General features: G+C 36.0%; 1 protein-coding gene across 2 annotated transcripts in view; it reads left to right on the top strand.

The window, feature by feature from the left end:
• RBM41 (RNA binding motif protein 41) overlaps positions 1 to 19,067 on the top strand; it is a 122,076-nt gene extending 103,009 nt beyond the window's left edge. For both annotated transcript variants that reach the window (XM_037167109.2, XM_053657466.1), the window contains 2 exons: positions 9,786 to 9,933; positions 11,559 to 19,067. In XM_037167109.2, coding sequence (XP_037023004.1) covers positions 9,786 to 9,933; positions 11,559 to 11,725 — 315 coding nt within the window. In that variant the 3' untranslated portion in view covers positions 11,726 to 19,067. The remainder of the gene's footprint in view (positions 1 to 9,785; positions 9,934 to 11,558) is intronic.
• Positions 19,068 to 20,257: the final 1,190 nt, after the last annotated feature.

The following is a 20,257-nucleotide window of genomic DNA, read 5'->3' as shown; positions in this document are numbered from 1 at the left end:
TTCTTGCCGATGTTCTCCTCTAGGACTTTAATGGTGTTATGACTTACATTTAAGTCTTTTATCCACCTTGAATTTATTTTGGTGTATGGTGTAAGTCTGTGCTCAAGTTTCATTTTTTGCATGTAGCTGTCCAGTTCTCCCAACACCATTTGTTGAAGAGGCTATCTTTACTCCATTTTATGTTACTGCCCCCTTTGTCGAATATTAATTGACTGTAGAGAGTTGGGTTGATTTCTGGGCTCTCTGTTCTGTTCCATTGGTCTATGTGCCTGTTTTTATGCCAGTACTAGGCTGTTTTGATTACAGTGGCCTTGTAATATAGTTTGATATCAGGTATTGTGATCCCCCCTACTTTGTTCTTCTTTCTCAAAAGAGAGCTGCTATTCGAGCTCGTTTATGGTTCCATATAAATTTTCGAAGTGTTTGTTCTATGTCTGTGAAATATGCCATTGGTACTTTAATAGGTATTGCATTGAATCTGTATATTGCTTTGGGTAGTATGGACATTTTGATAATGTTAATTCTTCCGATCCATGAACAAGGTATATGTTTCCATTTGTTTGTGTCTTCCTTGATTTCGTTCTTCAGGGCTGTGTAGTTTTCTGCATACAGGTTTTTTACCTCCTTGGTTAGGTTTATTCCCAGATATTTTATTTTTCTTTTTGCTATATCAAATGGGATTTTTCTCTTTATTTCTGCTTCTGCTGATTCACTGTTGGTATACAAAAATGCCTTTGATTTCTGGATATTGACTTTATAACCAGCTGTTTTGCCAAACTCATCAATTAGTTTGAGGAGTTTTTGGGTAGAGTCTATAGGATTTTCCATGTACACTATCATGTCATCTGCAAACAGTGACAGTTTTGTTTCCTCCTTTCCTATTTGGATGCCTTTTATTTCCTTTTCTTGCCTGATCGCTGTGGCTAAAACTTCCAATACTATATTGAATAGAAGTGGTGAAAGTGGACAACCTTGTCTTGTTCCTGATCTTAGTGGAAATGCTTTTAGTTTTTTCCCATTGAGTATGATATTGGCTGTAGGTCTCTCATATATGGCCTTTATTATTTTGAGAAATGCTCCTTGTATTCCCACTTTGCTGAGTGTTTTTATCATAAATGGGTGTTGTACCTTATCGAAAGCTTTTTCTGCATCTATTGATATGATCATGTGATTTTTGTCTTTGCTTTTGTTTATGTGATGTATTACATTTACTGATTTGCGAATATTGAACCATCCTTGCATTCCTGGGATGAATCCTACTTGATCATGGTGTATGATCTTTTTGATATATTGTTGGATGCGATTTGCCAATATTTTGTTGAGGATTTTAGCATCTATGTTCATCAGCGATATTGGCCTGAAGTTTTCTTTCTTTGTTGTGTCTCTATCTGGTTTTGGAATTAGGATGATGCTGGCTTCATAAAAAGAATTTGGGAGTTTTCCGTCCTTCTGAATTTTTTGAAATAGTCTGTGGAGAATAGGGGTTAGCTCTTCCTTAAATGCTTTGTAGAATTCTCCTGTGAAACCATCTGGTCCGGGGCTTTTGTGTGATGGGAGTTTTTTGATTACTGCTTCAATTTCTTTTGCTGTTATTGGTGTATTTAAATTTTCTGCTTCTTTTTCACTGAATTTTGGAAGATTGTATTTTTCTAGAAATGTGTCCATTTCCCCTAGGTTTTCAAATTTCTTGGCATACAGTTCTTCATAGTAATTTCTTACAATCTCTTCTATTTCTGTGGTATCAGTTGTAATCTCTCCTTTTTCATTTCTGATTGTGTTTATTTGTGTCCTCTCTCTTCTTTTCTTGATGAGCCTACTTAAAGGCTTGTCTATTTTGTTTATCTTCTCAAAGAACCAACTCCTGGATTCATTGATCCTTAAAATTGTGCTTTTAGTTTCTATGTCATTTAATTCTGCTCTAATCTTGGTTATTTCCTTCCTTCTGCTTGCTCTGGGCTGTCTTTGTTGTTGTTCCTCAAGTTCTTGCAGGCATAGGGTTAGGTTGTTTGTTTGAAATGTTTCTATATTCTTTAGGTAGGCCTGTATTGCTATAAACTTCCCTCTCAGGACTGCCTTCGCTGTGTCCCGTAAGTTTTGGGTTGTTGTGCGATCATTTTCATTTGTTTCCAGAAATGTTTTGATTTCTTCCCTAATTTCATTCTTGACCCATTCGTTGTTTAATAGCATACCATTCAGTCTCCATGTTTTTGGGTGCTTTGGGTTTTTTTCTTTGGGGTTGGTTTCTAATTTCAGTGCCTTGTGGTCAGAGAAGATGCTTGGTATGATTTCAATTTTCTTGAATTTTTTGAGGCTCCTTTTGTGTCCTATCATGTGGTCTATCTTTGAGAATGTTCCAAGTACATTTGAAAAGAATGTGTATTTAGCTTCTTTGGGATGAAGGGCTCTATATATATCAGTTAAGTCCATTTCATCTAGGGTGTTGTTTAATGCCACAATATCTTTTTTGATAATTTGTTTGGAAGATCTGTCCATTTTTGATAGTGGGGTGTTCAAATCCCCTACTATGATTGTGTTGCTGTCAATATCTTTCTTGAAGTCCTCTAAGATTTTCTTGATATATTTGGGTGCCCCTATGTTTGGTGCATATATGTTTACAATGTTAATGTCTTCTTGGTGGATTCTTCCCTTGAGTTTTATGAAGTGACCTTCTGGGTCTCTCTTTACAGCCTTTTTTCTGAAGTCTATTTTGTCTGATATGAGAATTGCTACCCCAGCTTTTTTTTTCTTGTCCGTTTGCTTGGAAAACTTGTTTCCAGCCTTTCACTTTTAGTCTGTGATGGTCTTTTGTCCTGAGGTGAGTCTCTTGTAGGCAGCATATGTGTGGGTCATGCTTTCTTATCCATTGAGCTATTCTGTGTCTTTTGATTGGAGCATTTAATCCATTTACGTTTAAGGTTATTATTGATAGGTACTTATTCATTGTCATTTTTGTACCTGTGTTCCTCTCTGTCTCCCTCTTATCCTTCTTTCCCTCAAAGCAGTCCTTTTAGTATTTCTTGTAGAGCTGGTTTGGTGGAGGCATATTCTTTTAGACTTCTATTGTCTTGGAAGCTCTTTATTTGGCCTTCTATCTTGATTGAGAGCCTTGCTGGGTAAAGTAGCCTTGGTTGTAGGCCTCTGGTTCTCATTACTTGAAATATTTCTTGCCATTCTCTTCTTGCTTGAAGTGTTTCCATTGAGAAGTTGGTAGCTAACCTTATTGGGGCTCCCTTGTATGTTATTTCTTTTTTCTCCCTTGCTGCCTTTAAGATTCTCTCTTTGTCTTGGAATTTTGCCATTTTGATGATGATGTGTCTTGAGGTGGGCCTCCTTGGGTTCCTCTTGGTTGGGACTCTCTGTGATTCCTGGATTTGTGAGACTTTTTCTCTTATCAAATGAGGAAAATTTTCTCTCATTACTCGTTCAAATACGTTTTCTATTCCTTGTTCTTCTTCTTCTCCTTCTGGTATTCCTATTATTCGTATATTGTTACGTTTCATATTGTCTTGCATTTCTCTTAATCCCTCTTCATTCTTTCTGAGCCTCTTTTCATTTTCTTGCTCTTTCTGTGAGATGCTTTCTACCCTGTCCTCCAACTCACTAATCCTATCCTCCGCTTCATCTATCCTACTTTGGAAACTTTCTACTGTGTACTTCAATTCGGAAATTGTATTCTTCATTTCCTCTTGTCTCTTGCTGATGGTTTCCATTTCCTTTTTGATGTTGCTGTAGTTTGCAGAGAGATCATTATAATTCCCCTGTAGTTTCTGGTAGCTCACTGTGAGCTCTTTGAACTTTGCAATAACCAGTGCTTTGAATTCACTGTCTGATAGTTGATCAGCGTCTATTTCATCTAACATTCTTTCTGAAGTTTCTGCTTTTTCTTTCATTTGGGGATTGTTTCTTTGTCTTCCCATTGTTTGAGACTCTTCTTTTTAGTCTCTGCTTCCAAAATTGATCTGTTCTGAAACACTGGTTTTATGGTGTAAACTTCTGTGGTATGTTCCTTGTGAAGTTCAGTGGTACAGACTCCTTGAAGTTTCTTGATGTTCTTCGTCTTCACCTACACTCACGCTGGTCCTCGCACTGGTCTCTGCGTTGGTCACCTACCACTGCTGAATGTCCCGGCTCTAGTAGGCGCCTCCTCAAGCACCCAGGCCCATTACTAGGGCAGTGGCACAGAGGCCGGGAATGTCCTGGCTCCCGTATCTGGCTCTCTCTGCCGCCCAGGGCCGTCACAGGGGCTTGGAGTGTCCCGGTTTCCGTACCTGACTCCCCGGCGTCTAGTCCTGTCTCTATGACAGTGGCACAGAGGCTTAGAAAGTCCCAACTCCCGTACCTGATTCCCCAGTGTCCAATCCCCTCGCTATGGCAGCAGCACAGGGGCTGTGACCCTCCCAGTTCCCGTAGAGGGATCCTCTGCCACCCCGGGCTGTCTCAGGGGTTTGGAGAGTCCCGGCTTCCGTACCTGACTCCCCTGCGTCCAGTCCCGTCACTATGGCAGCGGCACAGGATTTGAGAGCTTCCGGGCTGTAGCTGGCTCCTCAGCTGCATCACAAGGGTTTGGAGAGTCCCGGCTTCCGTACCTGACTCCCCAGCGTCCAGTCCCGTCGCTATGGCAGCGGCACAGGATTTGAGAGCTTCCAGGCCGTAGCTGGCTCCTCAGCTGCGTCACAGGGGTTTGGAGAGTCCCAGCTTCCGTACCTGACTCCCCGACGTCCAGTCCCGTCGCTATGGCAGCGGCACAGAATTTGAGATCTTCCCGGCTCCCGTAGCTGGCTCCTCAGCTGCGTCACAGGGGTTTGGAGAGTCCCGGCTTCCGTACCTGACTCCCCGATGTCCAGTCCCGTCGCTATGGCAGCGGCCCAGGATTTGAGAGCTTCCCGGCTCCCGTAGCTGGCTCCTCTGCTGAGTCAGAGGGGTTTGGAGAGTCCGGGCTTCCGTACCTGGCTCCCCGGCGTCCAGTCTCGTCGCTATGGCAGCGGCACAGGATTTGAGAGCTTCCCGGCTCCCGTAGCTGGCTCCTCAGGGTCCAGGCCTGTCTCTATGGCGGCGTCACAGGGGCCTTTGGTGTCCCAGCTCCTGAAATTGACCCTTCCGTTGCCCAGGCCAGTAGCTATGGCATCGGCACAAGGGTGTCCCCGCTCCGGTTCCTGACTCCTCTGTCTCCCAGGACCGTCACAGGGGCTTGGAGTGTCTGGCTTCCGTACCTGATGCCCCGGCTCCCAGGCCTGTTGCTCTGGCGGCAGCACAGGGGCAGCGTGAGACCCAGCTCCAGTAGCTGACTCTGCCGCCGTCTGGTGTTTCAGCGTCAGTCACAATCTCTGGTCTTTTAATTTCATAAATGCTGGGTAACCGATGGTTTATTGTGCTGTTTCTCCATAGATCTGCCAGGATTTTCACCCATGAGTACAGGAGCTAGTATCCGCTCCATCTTACTCCGTCGCCATCTTCCCAGCATCCTCCGTAAAGTCCTTTTTTAAAATTTATTTTTATTTTTGCTTTTGCTATGAGGGTAATCATATGCTGGCTTTATAAAACTACTTTGGAAGTCTTCCCTCTTATTCAGTATTTTGGAAGAGTTTGAGAAGGATTGGCTTTAATTATTCTTTAAATGTTTGATAGAATTGACCCAGAAAGCCATCTGGTTCTGGTGCTTTCTTTGTGGGGAGTTGTTTATTACTGACTTAATTGCATTACTAGTTATAAATCTGTTCAGATCATCTATTTCCACATAATTTAGTCTTAGTGTAGATTGTGTGTTTCTAGGAATTTATTATTATTTTCCAGATTAACCACTTTGGTGGCATAGAATTGTACACAGTAGTCTTTTATCTTTTTTATTTCTGTGGCACTAGTTTTAATGTGTTCTCTTTCATTTCTGATTTTATTTGTCTTCTCTTTTGTATTCTTAGTCAATTCAAAGATAGTTAATTTTGTTGATCTTTAAAAAATAGCTTTTAATTTAGTTGAGTTTTAAAAATTATTTTTGTAATCTGTGTTTTGATTATTTCTGCTCTAATCTGTATTATTTTTCTTCCTCCTAACTTCAGTCTTGGTTCTTTCTCTAGTTCCTTAAGGTATAAAGTTAAGTTCTTTATTTGGGTTTTTTCTTCCTTTTTTAATATAGGTATTTATTACTATAAACCTCTTTAGTACTCTTCTTGCTGCATTCCATAAATTTTGTTCTGTTTTGGTTTCATTTTTGTTTATCTCAAGGTATGTTCTGATTTCTCTTTTCATTTATTTGACCCATTAGTTGATCAAGAGTGGATTGTCAAGGAACATGTAGAAAGAACACAGGGACAAGGCCAAAGTGGGGTAGGATCGAAGGTGGGAGGTAGGGGTGGCTGTGGTGGGGGGAGTGGGGGGAGAGGAAATGGAGACAACTATACATGAACACAAATAAAAAATTTTAATAGTATTTTAAAAATTTGCACATATTTGTGAATTTTCTAGTTTTCCTTCTATTGGAAGAAAGGTTTTATACTCTGATATTATTGTGTTGCTATATTCTCCTTTCGATTCTCTCAGCATTTGCTTCATGTATTTTGGTGCTCTGATGTTGGCTGCATATATATTTGTAGTTGTCATATCTTCCTGGTGAACTGACCCTTTTGTCATTATATAATGTCCTTCCTTGTCTCCTGTGATATTTTTGACTTAAAGTCTATTTAGTCTGATACCCATGCTCTCTTTTGGTTACCATGTGCATGGATTTTTTTTTCTATTCTTTCATTTTCAGCCTATATGTGGCCTTAAATCTAAAGTGAGTTTCAGCAGCAGAGCGGGGTGGGGCAGGAAAGATCCACCAGACCCACCCTGGTGTGCGACCAAGGCACGCAGGCAGCTATAGGCGGATCCTAGGTGTGGAATGGCGGGCAGACCCACTGAGGGCTGACCATGGTCATACATTCACACGCAGATAAACCGGTGAAGGAACAAGCAGTGAGACAGATGATGCAGGCCCCAGTGGCGAGAAGCGGCAGAGGGGACTGCCATTGTCCCTCTCTGACCACGCCCCCCATATACAGCATCACAAACCAGCGACCTGGGTGGCCCAGCCCTGGTGAACAACTAAGACTCTGCTACTCATACATAACAGGCACAAACAGATCAAAACATGGCTCAAGAACAACTCAGAGCCCCAGAGCCGATAAATCTAAGCGATGAAGAAATAGCCAAACGTTCAGATGCACAGTTCAAAACAATGGTGATCAGGATGCTCACAGAACTGGTTGATTTTAGTCACAAATTAGAGGAATATATGAAGGCTAAACTAATTGAAATGAAGGGAAATACACAGGAAACCAATAGTAATGGAAAGGAAACTGGGACTCAAATCAAAGGAGTGGACCAGAAAGAGGAAAAAAATGACCAACCAGAAAAGGATGAAGAAACAAGAATTCAAAAAAAAATGAGGAGAGGCTTAGGAACCTTCAGGACATCTTTAAACGTTCCAACATCTGAATTATAGGGGTACCAGAAGGGGAAGAGAAACAGCCACAAGTGGAAACCTTATTTGAACAAATAATAAAGGAGAATTTCCCCAATCTCCCAAAGGCAATAGACTTCCAGGAAGCCCAGGAATCTCAGAGTCCCAAAGAAGTTGGACCCAAGAAGGAACACACCAAGGCACATCATAATTATATTAGCCAAGATTAAAATGAAGGAGAAAATTCTAGAAGCAGCAAGAGAGAAGGGGACAGTCACCTACAAAGGAGTTCCCATCAGACTGTTAGCTGATTTCTCAAAGGAGATCTTACAGGCAAGAAGGGGCTAGAAAGAAGTATTCTAAGTCATGAAATCCAAAGACCTACATCTAAGATTACTCTATCCAGCAAAGTTTTCATTTAGAATGGAAGGACAGATAAAGTACTTCTCAGATAAGATCAAATTCAAGGAGTTCATCATCACCAAGCCCTTATTATATGGAATGTTAAAGGGACTTACCTAAGAAAAAGAAGATAAAAAAGATGAACAGTGAAAGGACAGCATACTCACAGTTATTAAGAACCATGCCTAAAACAAAAGCAAACTAAGAGGACAGCTAGATCAGTAGCAGAACCATAGAAATGAAGATCACATGGAGGGTTAGCAACACAACAGGGGAGTGGGAGAAGGGAAAGGGGGGAGAAGGTACAGAAAATAAGTAGCATTGATGGTAGGTAGAAAATAGATAGGGGGAGGGCAAGAATAACATGGGAAATACAGAATCTAAAGAACTTCAGACATGTGGTCATAAACTAAAGGGGGAATGGTGGGGCAGGGGGTGTGCAGGGTGGAGGGGAATGAAAGGGGAAATAGAACAACTAATGGCATAATCAATAAAATATATTTAAAAAAATAAAATAAAAATAAAGTGAGTTTCATGTAGACGGCATATATTGGATCTTATTGTTTATTCATTTGGCTACTGTATGTCTTTGGGAGTTTAATGCATTTACATGTAAAGTGATTATTGATAGGGAAGGACTTAATATTGCCATTTATTAGTTTTCTGTCTTGGAACTCTTTTATTCCTCTTTTTCTTAGTGTCTACTTTTGTATTTCATTGATTTGTTTTGGTAGTAATATGCTTATTTCTCCCTCATTTACTTTTCTGTACCTTCCAGAGGTGTTTTATTATGGTTAAAATCAACCTTACTTAAAATTATAACACATTACTTAGAGTTATAAAAATCTATTTTAAGGCAATAAGACATTAAGTTCAACCACATTAAAGAGCTCTGTTTTATTTTCTTGAATGTTCTTTTTTAAAAAATAGCATCCAGTTCCCAATAGATAGGTTTTTGAAGATTATTTTTTCTTTGGATGTTCTCTGGTTTTCCTGCTTGCTTTCATTTCTGATGTTTTTGTTGTTGTTGTTATTGTTGTTGTTGATTTGTTTTGTTCTCTTTCACATTAGAGACTTTCCTCAGATGCCTGAGAATCATGCTTGTATTTATGATTAGGGACCAAAATCAAATTGAAAACTTTGAGTATATGAGTCATCTTTGTTTACTTTGAGCTACAGTTTAAAGTCATCTGGCTGGTCCATTTGTTGGTGAAATCCCCCACCCAAAATTAGAATTTTTAAATCTTTTCTCTTGGGGCTAATTCAATTCTTCAGGGAAGACACATAAACTCTGGCTTGGGAGGGTACTACCAGCACTATAGAAGCCAAAAAGGGGAAACTGGGGTATCCTCAGCATTCAGTATATATTATTTATCTTCATTTTCTTGCTTTTAGAAACAGTATTTATACCTTCAACTGTGTCTGTCATTCCTTATATTCAGAGAATGAACTTCCAGTATTTGCCAGGATTGGGAGTGGCCTTTTACCCAGTAGTATATTGTAGGGGAGGATATTTTAAGGTCTAGTTGGTTTTTAAATAGATTTCAACCTACCCACCTTGTCTTAACCCCATCCCCTTATATCTATTTCCAGAGATTGCTGAAGCGATCAATTTCTAAACAATTTTAGAATTCTTAGGTATAGTTTGGATTGGTTTCTGGCTTTCCCCACTGCTGGTTGAAGATTCAGCTTTCTTGAGTATACTTATCCAATATCTCCCAGTTTCCAGGATACTGTAGATACTGCTTCTTTTCCTTGTTCTTCCTGACCTTGTAGGTTTGTTTAAAAAAACATCCTCCAGTTTTTGAGAATTTTCTGGAGGGAATGAAAGTAAATACATGTGTTCCATCCACCATCTTGGTCTGAAACCAATGAATTATAACCACAGTGAAATAGTTGCCTTTTCTCCCTAATGTGATATTTCTCTTTGATCTTTTGTTTATATTAGGTGTTGTACCTGAAGAACCTTAGCCCTCAGGCAACTGAACAAGATCTTGTCTCATTGTTCGCTCGGTTCCAGGAGAAAAAAGGACCTCCAGTTCAATTTAGAATGATGACTGGACGAATGAGGGGACAAGCTTTTATCACCTTTCCCAGTAAGTAGCTTTATATGGATAATTAACTCAGTTGTAGCATCAGCATTAAAGACTACTTATGCCCTGTCTAATTTAGATACAATCATTTGATTTCTCTATAACACATGAAAAACACGTGCATAAATAAGCATGTGGGAATAGGGGAAGAGAAGTAAGCAAAATATGAATTAATTGTTCCTCTGTCCTCACTTCTATGCTTCCTTTTCACTATTGACTGTGTGTGCATGACCCCCTTACTCCATTGTCCTCAATTTTTCTTAGTCTTGGCACTTTCTTCTAACTTTGCAAAAATTTACTTTATCTTTAAAATTTTTACTTTACCTTTGCTCACAATAGTATTTGTAGTCCAAGTTATAATTATATTACTTATTAGTATATTGATATTCTGATCAAAACACTTATACTTGCTTAATGTCCTATTCCTTTAGGACTAAGAGACTATAAGTTAATATGTTAGTTCACTTGTAATTTGTAACTAGTGGATGATGGTATATTCTTATAACTATTGTTTGCATCTTACTACATGATTTAAGTATCCTAATCCAAAGAGAACAATAATAGGGGAATTTTGGTTTCTCTGACAGACCATGCTTTTTTTTTTTTTTTTTTTTGCTGGAGGCGGGGTATGAGCTGTACTTTTTATTATTCCTAAGTTATCATTTATAAACAGCCTAGTAATGTATTATAGGCAAGTGATTTACACTTGAGCAATTCCAAATTCCACACTTTTCATGTAGTCTTGTACCATCTTTCCTATCTTATTGAAGGTTTGTGGATTATATACACTAGTACTTTTTAACCTTTTTAAGTGTGAGGATTCTTTTTAAACTTAAAAATATCTTCCATGGACCCCACCTAATATGATATTTTAATTGAAAAATGGATAGCTATTTTACTAATCTTAATAGCAGCTATACACATTTGAAAATTTGTAGTATATACATAAATTGTGACATAAATTGGTTCAGCCTAAAAATGTTGCTTGTGTACTTTTGATTTCACAACTCCAGGCAATAATTCCACTCCTCCCTGATTTCCTACATCAAGGCTCTGAGACTCATAAGTTAAATACTTCTGCTGTACACTGTGTACTCTCACATCTCAAGTTTTCACATGCTTACAGGGGTTAATTATTACACTCATTTGTCTCAATCAAAGCCTCCATAATCACTCTTCTATCAAAAGAAAAAAAAAGGAGCAAAATGTCCCTAATACTATGCTAAACTCTTTTATTTGTGTTGCCCCTTTTGAAAATTATTTTATTCTCACAATACCTATAATCTGTTATCTAAGGCAGAGGCTTGTGTATTAGTAGTTATAACTTAGCCTTTTTTAGCACACAATCTATATTTTTGTTTCTTTACCTATATCTTTAAATTAGGAGGTACTCTCAAACACCTATTTTAAGGTTTTTTGTCATTATTCTTAGCCATTAGTTTAATCTTGCTGAGTTATACAAATTTGACATTATGGCAAAGATAATAAAATCACATAGTTATATGGCCTTATACCCTACATTTAACTCCAAGGCAAAGATAAATAAATAAATAGACACATAAACTAAGCTTGTAATGGAATTGAATTATTATACCCTGTGTAAATTGATTTTTTCTCTTTTTTTTTAGATAAGGAGATAGCATGGCAAGCATTTCATCTAGTAAATGGATATAAACTACATGGGAAAATATTGGTAATAGAATTTGGAAAGAACAAAAAGCAACAGTCAGATCTCCAGGCTGTGTCTCTCATATCACCTGCTACAGAAAGCACTACAGAAATTAGTAGTAGCTAGAAGATATATACATTGTGATCCCAGGAGGTATTTTTTGCATCAGAATCTTTGATCTAGGATTTCTATATAGATAGGAGTTTGTTTGGAATTGAAGAGGAGAAACTGAAGAAGAGAAGAATCTAATTAAGATAATCCCTTTAGCTTTTACAAAGAATTGGTAGAAAGCATCTTTATAATCAAAGACTCTATAGGACAGACTAGATGCTGAGTCTGAAGTGTATGGTACAAAGAGTATCATTTTCTTAGGATAAATTATAAAGGATTGTTTCCAAGGATTTAACAAAATATTTATAGTTTATCTGTGGTTTCAAAGAGTTGTCCCTTGAGATAATATTGTTTCTAAGACTGTCTCCTATATACAGAACTAAATGTTGAAACTAAAAACCTAAATGTTGAAATATTTATTTATTAGAGCCCATTTGTCCCTAATTGTATTCATGTAGTAAATAAATCACCAGGATCCCAGGTCTAAACATCAACAAATGCTGTTAAATGAGAACTATTGGCAGTAACAGTAGTTTCATAAGTCAGTACACATATTTAATGAATACTTCCCATTAAGTTATCAGTGCTTTCAATAAGCCATATATTTTTCTAATGAAAGCATCTAGATGTAAATATTGATGTTCTCCTGGTCAGTTATAGCTAGCTACCACTGAATAATCATTGAATTCAAAGCAATAACCATCAGATAAGCATCTAATATATGTTAGGTATTAGGTATATGCATTTAAGAGGAACATACTGGCAAAAAATACTAAAGGGCAGATGGGAGGAAAGAGTTCTCTAGAAGAGAGGCAGCCAATCCCAAATACCCCAGTTGTTTATTTATAGTTGCTGAAGAATAGAAAGACAATAAGGTATAGAGAAGGTAGTACAAACTTTAGACTCAGATCTGTGTTTGAATTTCATAGCCACTCCATGACCTTGGGAAGTCACTTAACCTAAACCTCAGTTTTCTCATCTATAAAATGAGGAAAATAATACTACTTACCTTGTTGGATAGTGAGAATTCAATGAGATGGTATTATCCAGATTACAGAGCAGGAAAAAAAAGAAGGAAAAACTGAACAGAGTAGAGGACCATTAACCCTGCAGAAGTCACAGTCAAAATAATTACAGCATACATCTCATCTATCCCAGAGATATATTCATTACTAGTATATGCTAAAATGTGAAAAAAATTAAAAACACAGATTTGTATTTATTATATTTATATAATAAAATACATGATTTTTAATTTATTTTCAGTTAATCTAAAATTTAAAGAAATATAAAACATAAAGAATAATTTTTCTTTTTCAAAAAACAGAAACATGGATATTGCTAAAAATACAACCGAAAAAGTCTGTAATGTTAATTAATCAAAATCTTCATAGTTGGAAAAAAAAAATCTTCATAGTTGGCTTTGCCAAACATTTGTAACGGTCATTGAAAACAATATTGCTATGCTCAAGGCATACATAATTTTCACAACACTGGCAAAAATATTTTGATAAGCACCTCATTTTGGATGCATAGCACCTAACATACCTTCAAAACATGTTATAACCCAACTGATGGCTTAAAGGTCATGGTTTAACATTAGTCATGTACAAACATGCAGCTAGTCATGACCTTGAACCTACTATGCACCTGGTATATGTAATAATATTTAAGAGAACAGTTTGTATCTCTCAGATCAGCCACAACCTCTTCAGGGTTAAGTACTCCAACATACTCATAACTGGAGTACCAGAAAAAAGAGAAAAGAAAGAAAGCAGAAAGAAATTCTAATAAATAATGGATGTAAACATCCAAAATTTGATGAGAAATAATATCTACTAATCCAAGGATTTCAGCAAACCCCAAGTACAGTAAACAAGAAGAAATCCACAGATACATTGTAATAAAAAATGCTAAAACAAAGACAGAAAATTTGGAAGCAACATGAAAAAAATGAACCATTACTCTCAATGGGACCCCAATAAGATTAATAGCTGATTTCTCATCAGAAATAATGGAGATGGCAGTGGGATGACATATTCAAGGTGCTTAAAGAAAAAACTCAATATAGAATTCTGCATCCAATAAAACTAATTTTCAAAAATGAAATCAAATAAAGACATCCCCACATAATCAAACACTGGAAGAATAGGTTGCTGGTGCACCTGATTTACAGGAAATATTAAAGGAAATTCAGGTGGGAAGCAAGTGACCTTAGACAGTAACTTCAATCTATACATATAAAAATATAGCATGGGTAAAGTTAATTATGTAATTATAAAAGTGCATCTAGGTGCATTTTCCTTTATTTTAATTGATTTAAAAAACAATTTTATAAAACAGTATGTATATAGTTGTCCTTTGGGGCCTATAACATATGAAACTATTGCCAATAACAGGACAAAAAACAAGGGTGGAAGCAAAACTTAAAGAACTGACTCCAGATGGTAACTCAAATCCACTGAAACAAATGAAGAAAATAAAAAATGGGAAATAAAGTTATTAAAAAGCTATAAATATGTACTTACTCTTCTCTCACCTTTAAAAGACAAAATTATATTCAATTATAATGTATTGTTGGATTTATAACAGAAATATTATCTATAACAATATAAAGAAATAGAAAAATGAATAGGTTTATATAGGAATAAGGTTTTAATGTCTCATTGGGATTATGATATATTTGAAGCCAATTCAGTTAAGACATGCATGGTAAACCCTTAGAGCAACAACTAAGAAATAACTGAAAATAGTGAAAATATTATTAAACAGATTTAAGTGTCGCAATATAAAAATTTCATGGTAAAGCCATACAAAAAGAGTAATGGAGAAATAAAAACAAGAAAAACTTGAGACATACAGAAAACAAACAGCCCTGGCTGGTGTGGCTCAGTAGATTCAGTGCTGGCCTTCAAACTAGAGGGTTGCTGTTTCAATTCCTAATCAGGGCAAATACCTGGGTTGCCAGCAGGTCCCCAGTAGGGACCTTACATAGGTGACCACACATTGGTGTTTCTCTCTCTCTCTTTCTCCCTCCCTCCCCCTCTGGTCTGAAAATAAGTAAATAAAAGTTTTAAAAAAGAAAAACAGTAAATTGGCACTCCTAAATACACCTGTATGAATAATAACAATAAATATGCATGGATTAAACAATGCAATCAAAAGGCAGAGGTTGTCAGACTGTGAGGGGGAAATAGGATTTACCTCTATACTATTTATCAGAGTCATACTTTAAATTAAAGGTGCAAACAGATTAAAGGTAAAAAGATAGAAAAAACATCAGGCAAATGGCACCTATAGGAAAGCTGGAGTGGCCATACTAATAATATCAGACAAAGTGATTTTAAACAAAGGCTGCTATTAGAGATAGAGAGTAACATATATTAACAATAAAGGATTCAATACATCAGAAAGATAAAAAATTGTAAATATATATGCTCTTAACAACAAAGCACCAAAATACATGAATCAAAATTGAACTGATAAAAGGGGGAAATATTCAAGTCTACAATAAGAGTTGGGGAATTTAATACCCCATTTTCAATAACAATGGACAGAAAATAACAATGAATTAAAAGACTTGAAAAATGCTATAAATTATGTGGACCTTAAACAGATCAATCATGTAGACTTTAAAGAGATCTATAGAACACTCCACACAAGAGCAGAATACACATTCTTCTCTAGTGTACATGAAATATCTTCAGGATATACCATAACACAAACCTGAAATTTAAGTGAACTGAAACCATGCAAACTGTTCTCTGATTACATGGAATAAAACTAGAAATCAATAACAGAAAGTTGGGAAACTCACAAATGTGAATTAAATGCACTTAAATGACCAATTAGTTAAAGGAGATATCATAAGGGAAATAAGGAAATCTTTTTAGGTGAGTGAAAATGAAGACAACATACCAAGACTTATGGGATGCACCTAAAGCAATACTTAGAAAAGTATAAGTACAAATGCCTATGTTGTTAAAAAGACCACATATTGGTAACCTCACTTTCTACCTTAACATACTGGAAAAAAAGCAAACTAAACCTAGAGCACACAGAAAAAAGAAGAAAAATTAGTAAATGATGTGGAGAATAGCAAAGCAACAATGTCAATGAAACCAAAATTGGGTCTATGAAAATCTCAACAAAAGTGACAAACCTTTTGCTAGATTGACCAGGAAAAAATGGAAACCCAAATTACTAGACTCAGAAATGAAGAAGGGATGTTACTACCAACGTTATAGAAATAAAAAAGGATTTGAAGGAACACTATAGATAATTGTATACCAAGAAATATACACTAACTACAGAAACCAATAAAAAAATCTGAAAAGACCTATAACAAGATGTTAATTAGTAATTTTTTAAATACCCACAAAGAAAAGCCAAGGCCCCTGGCTGGTGTAGCTCAGTGGATTGAGCACGGGCCTGCGAACCAGACAATCGCGGTTCGAATCTCAGTCAGGGCACATACAGGGGTTGCAGGCTGGTTCCCTGCAGGCCAGTTCCCAGCAGGGGAGGCACAAAAAGGCAACCATACATTGATGTTTCTCTCCCTCTCTCCTTCCCTTCCCATCTAAAGATAAATTAAAAAAAAAAAAGCCAAGGCCCAAATGGCATCTCAAATGAATTCTAGTAAACATTAAAGAATACAGACTCTTCACAAACTCTTTCAAAAAGTAAAAGGAGGGAACACTTCTGATAGATGCTACAATGTGTAAAAAACATGATAAATCAAATAACAGTCACAAAAGACTATATATTATATGATTCCACTTATATGAAGTGTCTAGAATTGGCCAATACAGAGAAAGTAGATTAGTGATTGCTTAGGACTGAGGGTGATACCTGAAGAGTATGAGATTTCTTTAGAGGTTGATGAAAGTGTTCTAAAATTGATTGTGGTCATGATTGTACAACTCTGATATTCTACAATCAACTTTAAATGAGTAAATTTTATGGTGTGTGAATTATATCTCAAAGTCATAAAAAAATTGAATACAACCCAAATGTCCATCAGTAGCAGAATGGATGAATAAATAATAGAATATCCATTTAGTGTACAGCCATTGAAATAATGGGATATATGTATGAATATAGTCTGAACTGTTTGGTGTCCAGGGTTTTATATTAAGTTAAAAAGCAAGTAATATGTACAGTTGTTCCTTAAACAACTATGGTTTCAACTATGCAGGTCCATTTATATGTGGATTTTTTCAATAAGTACCTGTAATATTTTTATCTGTGGTTAGGATTCCATGGAAACAGGGCTGACTATGTATTGATCTACACTGTTTTATATACAGGACTTGAACATCCACAGATTTTATTTTATTTTTTATTTTATTTTATTGAGCATCTATGTATTTTAGTATTTGCAGGGGGTGCTGTAACCAGCCCTTCACGGATATCAAGGGGCAACTAAGTTTTTGGTGTATCAAAAGTTATATGTGGACTTCCAAATGTGGGATGTCAGAGCCCCTAACTCCCTCATTGTTCAAAGGTCAACTGTGTAATATCAATACATTTTTGTAAACAAAAACATTTGTGTACATATATAGTATATGTATATATTTCTAATTATAGGAAAATCTGGGAAATATACATACCAAATTACAAACATTTTAGAGTTGGGATTGGATGGGAAGAAATTTTTAAAGTCACATAGTTTGATGGTTTTTTTTTTTACTTTGTTCAGCATTTTCTTTAATTAAAAAAATTTTTTTTTAATATTCTGTCAATGATGACTCCCAGACCATGTATCAGGCCTGCTCTGAGGATATAATCTAACTATACTCAGGACAAACTCATTCTTTTGATATACTGCACACTTAGGATTAAGTCTCCTATTTTAAATATAGTTTAAGGGACAAGAAGTTATCCTGTTATAACCTCTTGGACATGGTACCCAGGGACATACTTCTAACTTATACTTCTCAGAAGGAATTTCTTCCTGCTGAGTGGAAAACCTTACCTCTGCCCTTTTCTCGACCTACAACCACCAATACTAGAGGAAGATTAAAATGAATTATGACTTTCAACTGGTGCATAGATAAACTGTAGTATATTCATGGAATCCTACTCAGCAATAAAAACTATGATGAACAATGACACATATGCAACAACTTGACTGAATCTGAAATGTATTTTGCTAAGAGAAGACAAGCTCAAAATGCTACTTACAGTTTGATTCCACATATATGATATTCTGAAAAAGAAAACTAGGAATAGAAGAAATCAGTGGGTGTCAGGGGTTAAAAATGCCATACTGATGACAAAATGGTAGCACAGGAATTTGTCTTAATAACAGAATTTTCTGTATCTTGATTATACTTGCCTGAGTGTATGCATTTGTTAAAACTTCTATAATTATACAACAAAAATGATTAATTTTACTGTATGTGAATTTTCAAATAAATGTAATTTTTAATGTAGGAAAGAAAAAGTTTCTCAAAATCATTTCTATAAAATAGTTTCTATTCTTTGGTCTTTTGATTTTTATTGAAGACTTAAAGCCACTTGGCTATCCTTCCTTATTTTCTGCCCACAGGTCAGCAGAAATCGTCAGTTAAAATCATCCTATATACACATACACACACAAACCTACCATTAAAAATATCAACAGAAACAGGAAAATAATTTGGTACTCAGGAGATTATTTTCTTAACATAAAATGTATACAATTTTCTTAATATATTAAAGCCATTATTCCAATTAAAAATAGATAAATGAATATTTATAAAAACTGAAATGTAAATGACTGATAAGCTAAGAAAAAATGCTCAGAGTAGTAATACACATCAGGACAATGAGCACTCTTAGAAGTCACAAAAATAGTAGAAGAGTTTCTATATATCCTTCACCCGATTTCCCCTAATGTTAACATCCTACAGAACAGTACAATTATCAAAACCAGAAAAATAATATTGATAATGCAGTGGTAACTATTTTACAGAACCCATTTGATTTTTCTACTTTTCCCACCAATGTCCTTTTATGATCCAAAACCAGGGTTCTTTAATTCTTTTAATTTTTTAAACTACAGTTTACATTCAATATTTGTATTTGTTTCAAGTATAAAGCATAGCAGTTAGATCCTTATAAGATCCAATTTGGGATCCCACATTGCATTTTGATATCATGTATCCTTATTCCTTTGCTATCTGTGACAGTTCTCACTCTGTTTCTGATGACCTTGCCAATTTTGAAGAGTACTAGTCTGTTATTTTGTATAATGTCCAAAATTGGGATTAGTCTGATGTTTTTCTGTAATTAGATTGAGGTTGTACATTTTTGGTACGAATACCACAGAAGTGATGTCCTTTTTAGTGTATTATATCAGGAGGTACTTGCTTGTATGTCTCAATACTGGTGATGTTGACCTTGGTTAAGGTTGTACCTGCTATACCTCTTCACTATAAAAAGATACTTTGAAAACATCAAAATATTCTGTTTCTTATCATATGTTTCCTCACTAGTCTTAGCATTCATCAATGGTTCTTGATTCTGACAGTTACTATTGTGGTGTTTACCTAGTGGTGATTTTCTATTTCTTTCATTTCTCCTATGTTAACTGGAATTCTGTAAGGAAGATGTCCCACCTACCCATTTATTTACTCATTTACTTATGTCAGCATGGACTAATATATGTTTATTCTATGGCTTATAACTTAATTTCATCATTATTCTGTTGCTCAAATTGTTCCGCCTTTGCCCTTTAGGAGATTCTGTGTAATTTTGATGTTTTTATTTTTGTCTACTTTCTTATTTTCTGGCACCATAAAGTCTTCCAGAATCATCTTGAATTTTCTCTACTCCAGTGCTAGAATCAACTGTTCTATGTGCAGTGTTATTTTTTTATTGGAAAAATTGTATTTAGAAACCAAGATCTGGGCACTAGTTGCTATCTTTTTATAACATGTCAAAATGTCATATATAAAGGTTGATAACACCAAGTGTTTCCAAGGGTATGGAAAATAGACACATTGGATAGGATTATAAATACAGATAACCTTTTGGGAGAACAATTTGGCCACATCTACTAAAAATTTAATTGTAAAGTCTGCAAAATCTACTTCCAGAAATCTATTATACAGAAATACTTAAACTCAAAGAAATATACATAGAAATATTCATTACAACATTATAATTGGAAAAGCCTGGGAAAAAAGTTAATCAGTAGGGACTGCCTAAGTAATTAAATTGTGGTACAACCATACAATAAAAGATGTTCACATTAAAAGAATAGGACCTTGTGACTGCATGAATGGTCCTGGAGAGCATTATGCTAAGAAAAGTAAGTCAGAGAGACAAATACCATACAAGGTCTGTCTAGAAGGTATCCAGCCATATAATATGAAAAATAGAGAAATTTATTGAAGAAAATAAAAGAAACATTGTACATAGGACAGTCATGCCTCAGTCCCCTTCAAAGCAGGCACCTTGGGACTTCACACAGTTTTCCCAGTCACCATTAACTGACCCATCATATTTTCCCAAATTTCATAGATGGTCTAAAAGCTCTTCCCTTTCAAAGGTGATTTG

This window comes from Artibeus jamaicensis, unplaced genomic scaffold, assembly GCF_021234435.1.
Source record: "Artibeus jamaicensis isolate MK-2021 breed Jamaican fruit bat unplaced genomic scaffold, CSHL_Jam_final scaffold_461, whole genome shotgun sequence".
Taxonomy (NCBI): domain Eukaryota; kingdom Metazoa; phylum Chordata; class Mammalia; order Chiroptera; family Phyllostomidae; genus Artibeus; species Artibeus jamaicensis.
This window is presented reverse-complemented; position numbering and strand designations above follow the sequence as displayed.